General features: G+C 43.5%; 1 protein-coding gene across 1 annotated transcript in view; it reads right to left on the reverse strand.

Moving 5' to 3' along the window:
* LOC118571267 overlaps window positions 1-5944 on the reverse strand; it is a 90436-nt gene extending 84492 nt beyond the window's left edge. The window contains exons 1-2 of the mRNA XM_036170225.1: window positions 5868-5944; window positions 1460-1551 (exon numbers count right to left, since the gene is read on the reverse strand). Of these exons, the coding sequence (XP_036026118.1) occupies window positions 1460-1551; window positions 5868-5944 (169 nt within the window). The remainder of the gene's footprint in view (window positions 1-1459; window positions 1552-5867) is intronic.
* Between the last annotated feature and the right edge of the window lie 13312 nt (window positions 5945-19256).

Below are 19256 nucleotides of genomic sequence, written 5' to 3' on the forward strand. Positions count from 1 at the left end.
CTGGATTTCCTCGGTTCTTCATGTTGCTGCTCTAACACTAGCCTGAGCAGTAAGGACAAATTGGCTGTCAAGGGATATCACACATGGATAAAACGCTTTGGGACAGATTATTCCAGATGATTAAGTGAAAGCACAGTTGGTTTTGAAGGTCTAAACTCAGAGGAGTAGCACTATATTGAGCACAAGAAGCAGTTTCTTCAGAGAAGGATGAGCTATATAGTTTAGAAGGAATATTGCCTCCTTTTCTGATAAAGGTGGAGTCAGGGATTATGAAATAGACCATAAATCTTTGTTTTAGAAGTGAAAATTAATATACAAGATGAAACTACAGCCAGGGGCAGTGGTGTGATCTCAGCACATAGGTGGTTGAGACAAGGGGATCACAATGTTAAGGAGCAGCCAGGGCTAGTGAAGTCCTATTAGAAAAAGAAGAGAGAGGATGGAATGAAGGATGCCTGCCGATGATGCCGATGAACTGTCACTGCGTACTTGCTCTGTGCTGGGGAAAGTACTTTGTATTCACCTGTCTCACTCCACTTTGACAACAGTTATTATTGGCAGCTCCAGTTCATAGTTGTAGGAACAGATACTCAGAGGGACAACACAACCTGCCTGCGTTTACTCAGCAAGAAGTAGACTGAAGCCTGCCTGATGCCAGAGGGTCTGTGATCTCAAAATGGCCCACAGTCATGTCCACCTCACCTACTGTCTCCCAGTATTTTCAAGCATGATGATCTCTCTAGCAAACACCCTTTTAAAATCCACTGATTGAAAACATACTGATAAAAATGCATTGTCTGTTCACCCATGCTCTTAAATGATTCCGCACAGTATTTATCATCCTCATCCATTTAGAAAGTTGCAGTTCAATGTACGGGTGAGATCCAGGATCCAGAGACCACTTCTTGGACAGGGGCACTCTTTGAAATATTTTCTTGCTCTCCACATGGTAGAAGTTGTATAGATTCTGGTCCCCTATGTAGCAGATGTCATGACTGGACTAGATATGCAGATGCACTGAGGGAAATTCCTGTGAAGGATGAATGGGATAGAGATAGGGATGAGCTGGGAGAGACTTCAGATCATCATGTTAGTTCAAAACCTGGAGAAAGAAGGAAAAGGACTGGGTAGGAAGAATCTAAAATGGGGGCATAGTTTTGAGGAAGTGCCGGACAGTTGGTGAGTCCCTGAACCAAATCTGCCCATTGGAGGAATTCCTTTTGAAGCAGCTGGTGACCACACCATGCTCAGTCATTGGCCATGAGTTGTCCATCAGCCATCCATTTGTATAGCAGGTGTTTCAAAGGAGATAAGAGTGACACATCTCTAAGGTAGTCCCAAATTAGGAATCCTGGATATGACCCAATAACTTTATTTTCAGAGAAGGAAACTATTAAACCTCCATAATTAAGAATAATTAAGACATGAGGGCTCAAGCATTTGACTGAGTTAAATTTACCTTCACACTGAGGCACTTTGGGCACATTACTTAATCTCTCATAGACTTCCCCTCCTCCTACAGTCTTATCTATCTCATAAGACTTCTGGGAGCTTCAAAAGAGAAAATACATAAAAATTCTCACCCCAGTACCTGAAACATACTAATCACTCAAAAAAAAAAAAATGGTGGGGATTATTCATTGCAATCTAACATCTTTCTATTAGTGACAGATTAACTAAAATCACTTTCTACCACTCATTCCAAAGTTATCCAGCTCCCAGGGAACTATTCCTAAATGACACCCCCATGCTTGTAAAACTTCTCTACTGGTTAACAAAATTGTCACTCTTACAAATATTCCAGACCAGATGGCCTCTGTGCTCAGGAGAGACCAATGCACCACAAATAAGCAATTAAAAGACTTCTAGAAAGACTTATTCAACAAATATTTAGAATCAAATCATTTAGTGCTCCAATATTAATTCAGTTAAGTTTTACATCAGATAAAAATAAGACTCTGATATTTAAAAATCCAATTCAGAGTCTTAAAATATTTACTAATGTGGAAGGGAACAAATCAATGTTGCCCCGCCAAGGTCAGAAGAGAACCTGCTTGTTCTTGAAGAGTCTCCAAGACTCCAGAAGCTCATCGTTGGCCTTCTAGAGAACATCCTGAAAGGCAAAAGGAAGAGCATGGTGGTGGTTAAAACCAGGAAGATTCTGGAGTGCTATGTCATGGTGAGAAATGGGACTTTTATCAAAGACCCTGAGCTCTTGTGTCCAAGGAAGTCACAGTTTTGTTTGTTTGTTTGGTTGTTTGTTTGTTTGGTTGGTTGGTTGGTTGATTGTGTTGTTTTCTTCCTTGGCTTACAAATGTCTCTTTTCTCTACCTTTTAAGTTATTTATTCATTTATTTATCTATTTATCTATCTATCTATCTATTTATTTACTTTATAGCCTGACCACAGCCTTCCCTCCCTCCTCTCCTCCCACCCTCCACCTCCCCTCTGCCTACTCCCTTGATCCCTCCCTCCTCCATATTTACTCAGAAAGGGGCAGACTTCTCATGGGCATCAGCAAAGCATGGCATATCAACCTGCCTACTCTAAGACCTAGTACCTCCCCCTCTATTCAGGCTGGGCAAGGCAATCCAGCATGAGGGATAGGTTCCCCACAGCCAGCCAATGACAAGGGACAGCCACTGTTCCCATTGACAGGAGGCCTGTAAATAGGCCAAGCCACACAACTGTCACAAACATGCTGAGTGCCTAGGTTGGTCCCATTCAGGCTCCAAGGTTGTTGGTTCAGACTGTGAGTTCTCACAAGCCAGGAACAGCTCCTACAATCATTCCTTTCTCCTCAGTAGGACTCTTCCAGCTTAGTCCAGTGTTTGGCCATGGGTCTCTGAATCTGCCTCCATCAGTCACTGGGTAAATGCTCTCTGATGACATTCAGGGTAGTCACCAATCCAATCACAGAGATGGCCATTTCAGGCTTCTATCCACTGCTGCCAGGTGTCTTAGCTGGGGTCATCCTTGCAGACTCCTGGAAGTTTCCCTTGCATCAAGCTTCTATCCGACCCATTTTCCAGTCATCTCTCTCAGCATTCTTCCCCTCCAACCTCCCCAACCCAAACCCTCAAGTTCCCATGCCCATCTGTCCACAGCCTACCCAGGAGATCTCCACTATTTCCCTTTCCAGGAAGATCCACAATGCCCCTCCCCCAGCCCTCCTTGTTACCTAGCGTCTCTGGGTCTGTGGATTGTAGCATGGTTATCCTTTCCTTTACAGCTAATATCCACTTATAAGTGAGTACATATCATGTTTGTATTTCTGGGTCTGGATTACCTTACTCAGGGTGACTTTTTTTTTTTTTTTTTTTGCCTAGTTCCATCCATTTGCCTGAAAATTTCATGATGTCATTGTTTTTTACTGCCGAGTAATACTTCATTGTGTAAATGTACCATATTTTCTTTATCCAGTCTTCGCTGAGGAGCATCTAGGTTGTTTCCAGGTTCTGGCTATTATGAATGAAGCTGCTACGAATGTAGTTGAGCAAGTGTCCTTGTGGTAGGATGGAACATCTTTTGGCTGTATGCTCAAGAGTGATATTGCTGAGTCTTGAGGTAGATGGATTCCCAATTTTCTGAGAAAGTGATTTCCAAAGTGGCTGTACAAGTTTGCACTCCCACCAGCAAAGGAAGACTGTTCTCCTTTGCTCCACATCCTCTCCAGGATAAGGGGCCACATGTGTTTTTATGTTTAGGCATGTCCCTTGAATTCATGATCTCTCCAAGACTTTTTTTATCATGAAGGAGTGTTGGATTTTGTCAAAGTTTTTTTCAACATCAGATGATCATGTTTTTTTTTTTCTTTCAGTTTGTTTATATGGTAGATTATATTGACAGATTTTTATGTGTTGAACCATCCCTGTATCTCTGGGATGAAGCCTACTTGATCATGGTGGATGATCTTTTTGATGTGTTCTTGGATTCCATTTATGAGTATTTTATTGAGTATTTTTGCATCAATATTTATGAGAGAAATTGGTTTGTAATTCTCTTTCTTTGCTGAGTCTTTTGTGTGGTTTGGGTATCAGGGTGACTATGGCCTCATAGAAAGAATTTGGCAATGTACCTTCTGTTTCTATTTTGTGGAATAATTTGAGGAGTACTGATATTACGTCTTTTTTGAAAGTCTGCTAGAATTCTACACCAAAAATATCTGGCCCTGGGCTTATTTTTCAGTTGGGAATTTTTTAATGACTACTTTTATTTATTTAGGGGTTATAAGTCTATTTAAGTTGATTATCTGATCTTGATTTAATTTTGGTATTGTGGTTATCTATCAAGAAATTTGTCCACTTCTTTTATATTTTACAATTTTGTGGAGTATAGGTGTTTAAAGTATGACATATTGGGGTTGGGGATTTAGCTCAGTGGTAGAGTGCTTGCCTAGCAAGCACAAGGCCCTGGGTTCGATCCTCAGCTCAAAAAAAAGTATGACATATTGATTTTTTGGATTTCCTCAGTGTCTGTTGTTATATCCCCCTTTTCCTTTCTGATTTTGTTAATTTGGATATTCTTTCTCTACCTTTTAGTTAGTTTGAATAAGGGTTTGTCTGTCTTGTTGATTTTTTTCAAAAAGCCAACTTTTTGTTTCATTAATTCTTTGTGTTGTTATCTTTATTTCTATTTTATTGATTTCAGCCCTCAGTTTGATTATTTCCTTCAGTCTACTCCTCTTGGGTGTATTTGCTTCTTCTTGTTCTAGAGCTTTCAGTTGTGCTGTTAAGTCACTATTGTGAGATTTCTCAAAATTCTTTATACAGGTGCTTAGTTTTGCTATTAACTTTCCTCTTAGTACAACTTTCATTGTGTCCCACAAGTCTGGGTATGTTATGCACTCATTTTCATTGAATTCTAGGGATTCTTCCTTTATTTCTTCCTTGACCCAGTGGTAATTCAGTTGAGAGTTGTTCAGTTCCATAAGTTTCTAGGCTTTCTGTAGTTTCTGCTGTTGTTGAAATCCAGCTTTAATCCATGGTGATTTGGTAAAACACAGGGGATTGTGTCAATTTTTTGTATCTGTTAAGACTGGCTTTGTGACTGAGTATATAGTCAATTTTGGAGAAGGTTCCACGAGGTGCTGAGAAGAAGATATGCTATTTTGTGTATGAGTGAAATGTTCTGTAGATATCTGTTAGGTCCCTTTGAGTTATATCTGTTAGTTCTATTTTTTCCTATATTTAGTTTGTCTGGTGAGAGTGGGGTGTTGAAGTCTCCCACTATTAATGTGTGGGATTGATGTATGGTTTAAGCTTTAGTAATATTTCTTATACAAATATGGGTACCCTTGTATATGGGCCATAGATGTTCAGAATCTTGGTGGATTTTCCCTTTGATGATTATGTAATGTCCTTCTCCATCTCTTTTGTTTAATTTTGTTTTGAAGTCTGTTTTGTTAGATATTAGGATAGCTACATCAGCTTCCTTCTTGGATCCATTCACTTGCAAAATCTTTTTCTAACCCTTTACTCTGAGGTAATGTCTGTCTTTGATGTTGAGGTGTGTTTCCTGTATGCTGCAGAAGGATGGATCCTCTTTTCATATCTATTCTGTTTGCCTGTGTCTTTTTAAATAACTTTTATTGATTCTTTGTGGCTTTCACATCATATATCACCATCCTGCCCATCTCCCCATCCCACCCTGCCTCCACATCCGCCCTTGCAGTGTTCCCCACCACACAAAGCAAAACAAAATTTAAAAGAGAAAACAAAAACCAAACCAAACCAAACAAACTAAGCAGAACAAGAAAGAAGAAAGAGGGGGGAGGAAGGAAGGAAGGAAGGAAGGAAGGAAGGAAGGAAGACACACACACATTTCCCCCTTCTGTCCTTTCATCTTCATTTGCAAGTGTTCGTTGCCACAAGTCATCAATGTGGTCACCAGAGTCATCAGAGGCCTCTTTCCTCACACCGGCTCCCCCAGGACTTCCTGCCATCGTCCTGTGGTTTTGGATCTACAGGCTTGTCCCTTTATGCTCTAACAGTTAATAGATGAGGTGGATGTTGGAGTAGAACAACTCACAGCCCCAGTCCTGGGCCTGGGTGTCAGCTGCACACACACACACACACACACACACACACACACACGCACGCTCTCCAGCACTGCCTCAGCCAGCCCATCCAATGCAGCTAGTTCATCTCTAAGGTCCTCAGGTCCCCACACAACCAGGGCCAGCTCCACTGTTTTGTGAGGTGCAGGGTCCTCTCTCACAATGGTTATAGGGGGCATATGATGGGGATAAGATCAGCTCTCCTTTTTTCACACCCTCAGGGCTGGCTCCTCTGCACCCCTGACAACAGTGTTAGCTCTAGGGTGGCTCCCTGGTGAGTTGCAGGGTCCATTCCCTGTAGCAGAAGTTTTTCTGTGTCCCACCCAGCCCTGCAGTCCTGAAGCTGCTTATAAAATAATCACACAGAGGCTTAATATTATTTATAACTGCTCAGCCATTAGCTTTATTACTGACTAGTTCTTACACTTAAATTAAGCCATAATTCTTATCTATGTTTAACCACATGGCTTATTACCTTTTCTCAGTTCTGCTTTGTCATCTTGCTTCCTCTGTGTCTGGCTGGTGACTCCTGACTCAGCCTTCCTCTTCCCAGAATTCTCCTCATCTGCTTGCCCCGCCTATACTTCCTGCCTGGCTACTGGCCAATCAGAGTTTTATTTATCAACCAATCAAAGCAACATATATTCATAGCATATAGAATGACATCCTATAGCACCTCCCATGTGTGCTGCAGCTGGTGAGGGGCAGGGCTAGTTCTCCCACTCGCCACAGGTAGCAAGGTGGGGAGGCACCCTCACCCATGCCACTATGTGACAGGTGAGGGGGCAGGAAGATCAGCTCTCCTACTCTCATGCCCTCAGGGCAAAGTCTTCTGCATCATCACCAACAGGGTCAACTGTGTGCTGCCCAGGTGAGGGTAAAGCCCATGATGCCAGGTGGGGCTATCCTTCCCTAGTGTGGGGGGTGAGGGAGCAGCTCTCCTACTGCAGTATCCTTTGAGGAGCAGAACCAGCCATCCCAGTGCCAGTGAGGAGCATGGCCAGCTCAACACAGTCCTAGGATTTCAATACTTTGTGGTTCCTATGATCCCTTGTGGTAACATGGGCCCTGGACATCAGCAGAGACCCCAGCTACAGCAGGACTATGAACCCAGATATGGCCCTCAGCAGCAGCTCAGGCCTAGACATTGCCATGGCCCCAGTAACACAAGCCACTCTGCTCAGCATGACCCTGGCAGCCGCATGGCCCTAAAACATCAACATGGTCTCTGGTAGCTGAGTAGACCCTGGGCATCCACAGAGCCCTCAGTGGTGACAAGAGCCTTGGATATCACCCTAGACCCTGGCTGCTACAGGACCACAGAGCTAAACATGGCCTTAGGCAGTACCCTGGGCCCAGATGTCTCCATGGCCCCAGATGGCAGTACAGCCCCCCCTAGAGCACTATGACCCTGCGGAGACATGGACCTCAGACACCAACTTGGTCTCAGGTGGCTGACTAGACCCTGCGCATCTGCACAGCCCTTTGTGGCATCCAGAGCTACAACTATCAACTCAGACCTGGGCTGCAGTAGGGCCACAGACCAGATATGGCCTTCAGTAACATCCCTGGCCTGGTCAACACCACGGCCCTGGTTAACATTGCAGGCCACCAGGTTTGGCATGGGCCCCCATGGCAGAGTGTCCCTCGGACACCAATATATCCCCAGGCAGTGGTTCTGACCCCCAGTATCAGCATGGCCCTCAATGTTATTAGATCCAGGGACATCAATGAAGACCCCAGCTGTGGTAGGACCACTAACCCAGATAGGTCCCTTGGCACCAGCCCTGGCCTGAATGACACCATGCTGGCCACTCAAGTCAGCATGGTCCCACAGCACAGCTCTTGGACAACAACATGGACACAAGCTGTGTCCTAGACCCCAGGCATATGTGTGACCTTTGGTAGCAACAAGGGCTATTGGACATCAACCTGGCCTCTGGCTATGGTAGGACCATGGGTCCAGACATGGTTCTTGGCAGGAGCCTGTCCCCATGGCCCAGGTGGCAGTGCAGGGCACTCAGATTGGCATGGTCCATTGACACCAACACAGCCCCAGGTGTTGGCCCAGACTACAGGCCTCTGCATGGTCCTTAGTGTCGACAGGAGCCAAACACCTCTTCTCAGGCCCCCTCAGCTGCTTCAGGGCCCTGCACCAAGACCTGGCTCTTGGCTATAGTTCAGGCCCAGACATCACCTTGGACTTGGGTAGCAAGCAAGAACATTCATGTCTGTTCTTCAGCACCCTCACCTCTTCAGATTCACATCTCTCCTTAGCTGATGAACCACTCCACCCCTCTCTCTGTTCCATTTCTCCACCCTGTACTCACTTACCATAACAGTGCCTAGCCACCTGGCTAGAGGCTCCCGGCTGCATTTGGTTGAATCCTGCCCACCTCAGCCATATGGCGTGGGGCCAACCTGTTGCTAGAATCCTCTCGAGGCTCTGCCTTTTTTATTGGCAAATTGAGTCCATTGGTATTGAGACATATTAGTGACCACTGATGATTTATTCCTGTTAATTTTTTTGGTGGTGGTGGTTGTGGTGATATTTTATTTGTGCTAAAATGTGGTGATATTTTATTTGTACTTTAATAAATAAAGCTTGCCTGGATATCAGAGGAAAAAGACCAGCCATTATAAGTAAACAAAGAAGTCAGGCAGCAGTAGCACATGCCTTTAATTCTATCACTTGGCAGACGGGATCTGTCTAGATCTCTGTGAGTTCAAGACCACACTGGAAACACCCTTAAATTCCAACACTAGTCAACCATGGAAGTATGGAGGTCTGTACAGACAGACAGAAAGTGACAGAGCTAGGCAGGAAGAGGAAGTGATGTAGCTGGACAGAGAGAGTAAATCAGATGGCTGAAGAGCAAGGCATATAGGCATGAGTAGACAGGAAATATCTCACATTTGGAACTGCAGAGTTGGTGAGGTGAGGTGAGCTGTGCCTTTTCCTATTTCCCTGATCTCACAGGTTTTTACCCCTATATCTGGCTCAGTGTTTTTTATTTTATAAGACCATTTAGAAATTCATCTACAGGTAATAGCATGTGGGATTGGGTGTGGGGTGTGTGTATGTGTGTGTGTGTGTGTGTGTGTGTGTGTGTGTGTGTGTGTGTGAGTTTCCCTTCTTTGGGGTTGCCTGGTGTGAAGTTATCTATTGCCTATGTTTTCATGGGTGTAGCTAACTTCCTTGGGTTGGATTTTTTCTTCTAGTACCTTCTGTAAGGCTGGATTTATGGACAGATATTGTTTTAATTTGACTTTGTAAAATATGTCTCTTTTTATATGTAAAATATTTTATGTGTAAAATAAAATATCTTGTTTATAATATAGTGATTAAAGCTTTTTTAGGTGTAGTAGCCTGGGCTGGTATCTGTGGTTTCTTAGAGTCTGCAGCACATCTGTCCAGGCCCTTCTGTATTTTAGAATCTCCATTAAGAAGTTGAGTGTGATTCTGATAGATCTGCCTTTATATGTTACCTGGCCTTTTTCCCTTGCAGTTTTTAACATTCTTTCTTTATTCTGCATGTTTAGTGTTTTGATTATTATGTGGCATGGGGATTTTCTTTTCTGTTCCAATCTATTTGGTGTTCTGTAAGCTTCTTGTACCCTTATATGCATGCCCTTCCTTGGGTTAGGAAATATATTTTCTGGGTTTTTGAGCTGGGATTGTTCTCCTCCTATTCCTGTTATTCTTACATTGGATCTTTTCATAGTGTCCCAGACACTAGAATGTAGGATAGTAGCAAACAGGAGGAAGAAGACCAGCGAAAATATTCACTCTCCTGCCTTGTAAACCTGTCTACCACCCACTAATGGTTTCAGATGGCATAGACCTATGAGCATCTATAAAAGTAGATTTCAGGACAGGTAATATAATTAGAGACAAGGAAGATGTTAGGAGCCTACTGCATTAACAAAACATAGTAATTCTCGGTATGTATGCACCCAAAACAGACATTCAAAATATCTGAAGCAAAAAGAGAACAAGCTAAAATTATAAAAGTCTTAAAATAGCTAGTACAGCAAAGATTTATTAAATATAATAGAATAAACATGAATTATAAAAAGGAAAAAAATCATGCTTCATCAAAATGAAAATCACTTTGGAAAGCTAACCAAATGAAAATCCAAGGCAAAAGAGAAGAAAATATTCACACTATATGTCTATAATAAAGTACTTGAATCAAGAATATATAAAGAATATATAAACTCTCCCAATAAAACAGTACAGTTTTTAAATGAACATAAATATGAGCAGATATTTTTACAAAAAAAGCATATATAAGTGACCAATAGTTGCTTGGAATATGTTGGAATACATTAGTCATCACAGAAATGCAAACTTAGAAACCATTAAAATATCTGACACTAGAAGGCTGACATTACCAAGTGTCAGTGAGGGTACAGATGTTATGGTTTGATTGTGAAATGACTACCACAAGCTAATGTTATTGAATACTTGCTCCCAGGTGATGGTACTGTTTTGGAAAGTACTGAACACTTTAGGAAGTAAAGCCTGTCTGGAGGAAGTAGGTTACTTGGGGCAGGTCCTAGGCCTGTAACTTACCCTCTCACTCTCTGCTTCCTACCCATTGCCAGTGGAGAGGCTCTTCTACCACACACTCTCACATGATCACCTGCTCAAGCACCCACAGCCAAGCAGCCAAGAATTGAACCCTTCGAAACTGTGAGCCAAAATAAATCTGTCCTTTCTGTTGGGTACTTGGGCACAGCACTGAGAAAGGCTAGCTAACACCCTGGACATCCATTTTGTAGTGACTCACACCTAAATGTCTACAGCAACTTCACTCCTAATAGACCCAAACTGTGAACAGCTCCCGTGTCAACCAATGAATGAGTGCATAAACAAGCTTTGATGCATCTGAACAGTAATTAAATGAGAGGGAACCAATTGGTGGCATGAGCAGAGGATCACAAATCATTACATAGAGCAAAAGAAGATGAGCAAAGTGTGCAACAGTGCATCCCTAGTGAACCACAAAGGGAAGCTTGAACTCATCTATGCCAAATAAACACAGATCAGAGGTTGCCTGACCTCCAGAATGGGAAGAGGCAAAAAGGGAAATTTAAGAGATTAAGAAAGCATCCTACACATCCATAATGGTGGGAAAAGGGGTGTAGAAGATTGCTAAAACCTTTCAAATGCATGCATTTTACTGTTTACAAATTCTATCCTAATCAAGTTGACTAATGAATATGCAGTCTCTAGCCTCACTCTTCATCTTCAATGGTCTGGTTTTGTATATTACTCTTAAACAGATTCTGTTGTAATACCAAGGCCTGGCTATGGAGACCCGGCTGTGGAGACCCACAAAAGTTTCCTAATGAGAACTTACTCAGGGTCCGAGAATCTGAACTTGTTTTTACCCAGCATGGCTGCATAAAGGGATGATTTGACCACGGGTGTGGTTGCCAGGTGTTTAGAAGGGTCTACACTTGGCTGTGTGGTGTGCTTTGATCTAGCAAGGGGGAAGTCTTTTGCCTCACCCCTTGGCACTGTTATAAAAAGCTCTCTTGAATATAGATGAATTTCTAAACAGTCTTATTAAATAAGAAACAGAGCCAAATACAGGAGTAATAGTCAAAGATCAGAGGAATAGTGAATAGCCACTGACTAACCTTAGCTTACTACCACAGTGTAGCTTCCCAAGAGAGAGTCTAATCTGTACCCTTATTGCCTTTCTGTTCTGCCTTCTCATTGGCTCTAAGCCCAACCACATCACTTCCTTGTCACTGCCTGTCTATACAGACCTCCAGTTCTCTATGGTTGGTACTGGGATTAAAGGCGTGTGTCACCATGTTTGGCTGTGTCCTTGAACACACAGAGACTCTGCCTGCCATGTGATCAGATTAAGGGCATGTGCCACCACCACTTGACTTCTGTTTATGGCTCACTATGACCTCTGATCTCCAGGCAAACTTTATTAACATACAAATAAAATATCACATTTCAGCACAAATAAAATATCACCACACTTGAATAAATGAAAAAGGCTACTGGGCGTTGACCTATGTCTTCCCAAAGCTATCCTGTGTTTCTGTCTTTCTCTTCTTTGCTATCTTTCTACCTAATATTTTCTTATCCCTCTCCCCTCCTCATAAGAACCCTTGAAAAGGTGGGAGCTGCCCTCCCACACCTGGCAAATAGCTCATCATCTATAATCTGTGAATCTGTGCTTACCTTCATGTGGTGGCCATGTGCCATCATTTCTGACCTCTGCTTTGGTTGGGGAATCTCCTACAGGTGGGGGTAAGGAGCTATTTTGCATCCACTGCATGGATCCAGAGTCATCCATCCCCTTCATTTCCAACCCAGCACATTTTAATGTGATTTCTCAGGCAGTTCTTAGCTTAATGAGGGTAGTTGATTCCTTCTATCTTCCTGCCCAGGAATGAGTGGCTTATGGATGACAGATACAGCTCTCTCCCTAACTCTCTTTTCTTCCTTCTAAAACAATGGTACTCAACCTTCCTAACACTGTGATCCTTAATATGGTTCCTCATGTTGTGGTGACCTCCAACCATAAAATTGTTTTCCTTGCTACTTCATAACTGTAACTTTGCTACTGTTCTGATTCATAATGTAAGTATCTGTGTTTTCTGATGGTCTTAGGCGACCCCTGTGAAAGGGTCCTTCAATCCCCAAGGGGTTGCAACCCACAGGTTGAAAACCACTGTTCTAGGTGATTTTTAGGTCGATGGGGAAGCTGGTGAGCTGTTTGTCCTTTAAAAATTTCCCCCCGGCATTTCTTTGACCAGCTTCCTTTGTGGGTGAAGCTAGCTGCATTAGTTTTTCTCACCTCACTGAAAACCCTACAAACCCGAGTGAAGACACCCATCGGGCTGTGATGCTTTGTAGCTGTGGCTGTAGTTCCACAACCCTCCTTCACTCCAATCCTCATTTTAGGCAAATGATGAGCAGAAAAGCAATCTGAGTTTCCTGTGACAACTTCAGCCTGCCTTTCATTATTAGATGGTTATAAAGATGTTACAGACTGCCCTCAGCCAGGGTTGCGAATCTTCTTCCCAGAGCATTCTGCTCAAGGTCCCTAACAACATCAGACAAGACATTTCATGCGTGTAATTGCAGCTATATCCTTATTTTCCAGATTAATGAGATGGTCTTTCAGGCTGTTCCATTTCAACAACGCTGTCCTTATCCTTCCTTGGCTTTTCAAAAGCTTTTAAGATCAAATAGGACCTTGTTGGATGTCTTTTCTTAACTTGAAAGTTACAAACAGAACTTGATGACTTTTAGAATATATGTTAAAGGCCCATGTGACCATGAAAGGTAGGAGTAGTTAGCTCACACACAAAGAGATGCAATGACCTCTAAATATATGGCTAACATTCAATTCCACTTTTCATAATTAAAAATATAAAAATTCCAAGAGAGAGACAGCTTACCACTTAAGAGTGTGATCTGCTCTTCCAGAGGACTCAGGTTCAGTTCCCAGCAACCACATGGTGCCTCACAAGTGTCTATAACACAGGTCCCAGGGGATTTGATGCCATCTTCTGGCCTCTGTGAGCACTGGACATGCACATGGTACACAGACATACATGTAGACAAAACACCCATAGGCATAAAAAATTTTAATTCAAATAAATGTTACAATGAAACACCATTGCATACTTCTGCCCCCCCCCCCCCCCAGCCGACACCCTACACAATTGTTAAATAAGTTTAACAATCCATTGTATGGGAAGGCTGTGCGGAGAAATACTTCCATGTGTGGTGGGCAGGACAGTAAAGCTGGATCCGGGTTTGGACAGGGGAACACAAAGATGAGACTGAGACATCTTTGTCAGATATGAAGAAAGTGAGTCAGACACCAATCTCAGAGATTAAGAGGGCAAAAAGCAGCTGGCAACCAACGATGCCTCTCAAAAGAAAGGAACGGGGTGGGGGGCTTCCATATGAAGAGTACGAGGAGATGGGGGGGTATTCTTTTTTTCTCCTTTAATATATTGATTAAATCATCACTGAGAAACTAAAACCACTGGGTGAAAGGTTGTTGGTAAAAGGACATTCACAAAGCCTCACAGTAGCAGCCCCACAGGTTAATCGGTACACATGGGCTTGAACAGAGGTTCTCAACAGTAGGTCCCAACAGCTTTCGGGGTTGTCAAATGACCCTCTCACAGGGGTCACCTAAGATCAGCAGAAAACACATTATGATTCATAACAGTAGCAAAATTAGTTAGGAAGTAGCAAGGAAAATAATTTTACGGTTGGGGGTCACCATGGCACGGGGAACTGTATTTAAAGGCTTGCAGCATGAGGGAGGGTGAGAACCTCTGGGCTGGTACAATGACTCCCTAGCTTTGCCTGCATAGAAGCCCCTCAGGCTCGTCCTGTAAACACGGATTCTGATTGCCCAGGTTTGGGGTGAAAGCACCACCCCACCTTCCTTTCTGACAAGCTCCCTAGTCATGCCCTGGCTGTTCACCCAGGGGTATCTTGCAAGTCGCCTGAAATTAAAGATTTCTTGCACATCACTCTTTCTGTCTCATTCTCAAGCACAGTGGACCCTCTCTCTGGGGAAAATTACTCTTTCCTGTCTCATGCTGGAAGTTTTTATTCAGCCATTCCACTTAGTTTTGCTAATTAAAATTCATCTGAGGGCCTTCTCATCAACACTTCAATATTTTCACACAAGATGCACTCGGCCCAGGTTAGAAATATTAATCTCAATGCTCTCCGCCTACGTGTCTATCTATAGTGCAAAGAGTTGTCTCAGAGAAAGCCAGAGGTTTTTGTGTTGATGATGTTATTGTTATGGGTTTTTTGTTGTTGTTGTTTGTTTGTTTTTTGGTTTTGGTTTTGCTTAAGGTAACGGAAATATTATACCAAGTGACCAGGAAGGAAGGTGATATGGTCTCATTTCCAAGTGTAAGAAGTGCCAGTAGGAAATATAGAACACACTATTAAGTTCATCCTTCCAATTTTCAGAGTCCCCTTGGAAGCTAATAGGCTTACTGCCCAGGAAACTGAACACAGTGACACCATCCACTCATATCAGGAGTCTATGTGTTCTCCAAAGCCGGTCCACAAATGAATAATATACAAAAGCTGTGCCTCTGTGAACAGAAGCAGTGTGGGACTGGAGGGCAAGATCCTTAGCCTCCAGTGCTTCTGGTAAGACATCTACAGTCCTGAGGTTGGAGGACACTAGAATTTGCATGAACAGGGCAGTTTTGTAATGTCAACCTGGGAACAATAAAACAAATTCAAAGTAAGCATTCTGGATCAAAGACACTATATCTTATCTTGGTGGAGATTTTTTCAGAAGGCAGAAAGGGAGGCGTGAGAACAGAACCAACCCAAGGCACCCTGCTCATGCACTGCAGACAGTGGGGAACGGGCCTCCATTGAGGGAATTTTAGGCTCCAGTTGACTGCCTTATATTGATCAGGGAACTTTGAATCTCAACCCAAAATACCTTTGGGTTGAGACTCTGGATTCAATAAAACAGAGGGGTGTCTCTGGCTCAGAAATCTGTGTAGCTAACGAAGTGATTTAATGGGAGGAAATAAGTCCTGCTCTGCTACTTATTGTTGAAGCGCAAACCCACTTTCTAACATGCTACAAAAAACCCACAGTGGGTCAAGAAGAGTTCCTAGCCCCTCCTCCTAAATATGTGGTAACTAAGAGAACGCTAGGGTTTGTCCGCTGTGTGCCCCATTGCCCTTGTTGTCATGGAATTAAAGAGCCTCTGTCTTCCTCTCCAGGAGATGCTCAAATTACCACTCTCATTGAACTCTTGAGTCTGTAATCCATTGATGTCTACAGGAAAGACCACGTCCTTTGATATGCCCTGCAAGATGCTGATGGCGGATGTGTGGCAACAGCATGCCCTCGCCAAGCCAAGCCAAGCACTCTGACTCACTCTACAGAAGTACATTCCCTCGTCTCCAGCAATGGCATTCCTGGCACTGATGAGCAGGAAACATACTTGAAACCATTGTTGGCCAGAAGAGCCATTTGCTACTTGTGGTCTCTCTGAAAACTGATCCATTAAAGAGAAATAGGAAATCAACGGCACTTCCTATGTAGGTCCATTCATATCCCTTGGAGGCAGTAAGTAAAACCAACACGCTTTAATCACTTTACACCCCAGATCGTGTCGGGGCAAGAGATATTCTGCTTGTTCTAAAATGGTGTCACCATAGTTGATGCCAGAGCCATAAAACCTGGGTATTAAGAATGACAACTGGAGGTATCTTGCTGCTTCCTGGGATTAGGCTCAGCTGAGAATATTCCATGGCTACTGTGGAGCTGACTTATTATAGTCACTCATAAGAACCAACTCTTAACTCTTCATGAGTTTTACAAGCAAGTTACTGAACTGGTCTGAGACTGGCCTGGTAGAGTTATTTACAACGAGGAAATTGACAACTACTGAAATCAGTTCTTCCTCCAAACCCCATCTAGTTAGATATGTACCAGCATGCTGCTGTATTAATAATGGCAACCTAATAAATTTTAACATACTGGTTACGCACATGGGGTTTACAGTCAGGATGATTTGAACTCGAGTCCCACCTGGCTTTATTTCATTGGTCTTTGGTTTTCCAAAAGTAAAAGTGAGACAGAAAAAATTTCTGAACACTGATTTCCCATTTCTCTGGTTTCCATCAGGAGAACGTTTATCAGAATAACACCGTAGCTTTTCCATGACCCTCAAAAGGTATACAAGGTTACCAAATTTAGAAGCTCTGTTGGCTAGCTTTATGTCACTGCCTTGATCAAGTACAAGATCCTCCAATCCAGAAGTCTGTGCTTTTATCTGACCCCAGCAGGGAAGTGTAGCTTGAGAATGACATTCAGAATGAATTGAAAGATGAGACACAGTGAAGGTGGAAGAGGATCCTCAGACTGTAAGATGAATTGCTAAATGGTCTTATTGATAAAAAACCCAGAGCCAGATATTGGGGTGAAAAACTGAAAGATCAGAATAGGACAAGCCATAGCCAACCTCACTTTACCAACTCCTCAGCCTCTAGAGAGAGCTACTTCCTGTATACTCACACCTATATCCTTTCTGTGCCCTGCCATCTCACTTCCTCTCTCTGCTCAGCTACATGACTTCCTCTTTCTGTCCAGGTCTATCATCAGACAGATCATCTACTGGCTCTTCTAGCACCTGCTCCATCGGTTGAGGAGGACACAGTCCCGTATCCACTGCTAGTCGGTGGAAGCAGGGAGGTTGTCACAGTGCTTCACAGACAATCTGGAATCCAGACCGGTGTGTCGGTGTCCTGGGGAAAAACACAAGCATACCCTCTTCCGGAAGTCATTAGCATTGAAGATAAAACTTTTTAATCATAAACACGACCCACAGGGAGGTTGGCACCATGAATGCAAATGGGTGCAAAAAAGAAACCAAAATAGCCGCTCCGTGGTGAAAAGCGGAAAAGTTTGTTCCACACTGTCAAGACTGTCTCCCGAGAACTGGAGAATGTAGGCAGCTCTTAGGAAGTTCCAGGAGAGAGAGAAGGGAAGCTGTGAGGAAGCAGAGGGGGATACGTGTCGCGGTAGCAAGAATGTCAATCCCGACATCTCCAAATGGACTGAAAAGCTTGTCAGAGAGAATTGTCCCAAATCATAGAAGAGAGGCGTCCCTCTTCATGGGCTGGGGGAAGCTTCCTGGCACGTGGGTGTGGCCTTTGTAGCAAAAGTGAACAAAGCAGGGAGCTCTGTAGTGACACCTACCGGGTAGGAGGGAAAAGACACGTGCTTCGGGCCGAAGGAGGAGAAAACGGCTGCAGGGATGAGTTAGAGGCTGTGCCGCCACCACCGACGCCCCTTGGCTTTCCCAGACAAAGATTGGCACGGTGCTAATTTCAAGTACTCAAATAACAGAACATGGGTTTGGAAATAATAAACTGACAATAACGATCGCGAACACGATGGCAGAGTACATTTCTCCAGGCTGGATGAGGCAAGCAGAAACATAGAGCAAGAAACGCACAATCATGTGAAAATGAAACAAAACCCACTTGGTGTTTGAGGGGTTAAAAGTGATCTTTACATTAAGATGAAAGATTGGACACAATTATGAAGTAAACCATTCTAATATTAAGAATGTTTTTCTTTTACCTACCACTAGGAAAAAAATGGGCATTTGAAGTGCCTAGAAATCCTACACCCCATATGTCTACATTTGGGTCAGACAGAGCTAGTTAGGAATTCGGAGAAAAACATTCATCAATGTCTGTTGATGATAGAGAGACATTAATTATGAAAGCTCGGCCAATGGCTTAGGCTTGTTTTTAGCTAGCTCTTATAACTTAAATTTCTATTAATCAATGTGCTCCCCCAAGGCTCATTTACCTCATCTATATATTGCCTGTCCTGCTTTCCTGCTTCCTCCGTGTATCCTTGGGCCTCGCCCTTCTTCTTCCCAGTGTCCTCTGTGCCTGGAAATCCTGCCTAGCTATTGGCCGGTCAGCTTTTTATTAAATCAATCAGAGTGGCACATCCTCACAGTGTAAAGGAATGCTTCTGGGGCAGGACACACTTACAAGGGTCCTATTTGCAAAGCATCTTAATCCATCACCAGCATCAGGGCACCTCTTGGTCCGAGATCAGCCACCCAGTTTGCATGTAATCCATGTGGGCCCCTGGGTTTAAAGTCTCACTGCGAGTATCTGTGTTGGAATTCCTGGCCACACCCCCAGCTATATGACTACACATGTGCAGTTCAGTAGCCAAGCAAGGGGCCTTATGTCCTACGTAATCTATGCACTGCTTGGTCGTGTAATTTGCACACAGTGTAATCATGCAATCTATGCACATGCATGGCATAGCTCCATGAGCCCATATGCGCATGTGCAGGGGAATCCTTAAAAAGCTGGTCACAGACTCCCCCCTTCTCTACTCTCCCTGACCCTGTCGTGTCCCGTCCTGTCCTTCCTCCTAATAAAACTCTTGATGGTGGGTTTTGTTGTGCTTCGTGACTTTTCCTCATAGGGTAAAACCAACAGTCTGGGTCACTGGTAGCACTGTAGTACCCCGTAGTTCAGTGTCTCTCTCAAAGCCTCCTCTACTGGTCATCTCCAAGCCCAGAGACCCTTAGGGACATCTGGGACTCCTGCTTTTAGCAGAGCCCAAGTCCCACACTAGGCAGGCAAGCCAAACCCACATTTGAGTCAGCAA

The sequence above is a fragment of the Onychomys torridus genome, chromosome 20 (genome assembly GCF_903995425.1).
Source record: "Onychomys torridus chromosome 20, mOncTor1.1, whole genome shotgun sequence".
Classification (NCBI taxonomy): domain Eukaryota; kingdom Metazoa; phylum Chordata; class Mammalia; order Rodentia; family Cricetidae; genus Onychomys; species Onychomys torridus.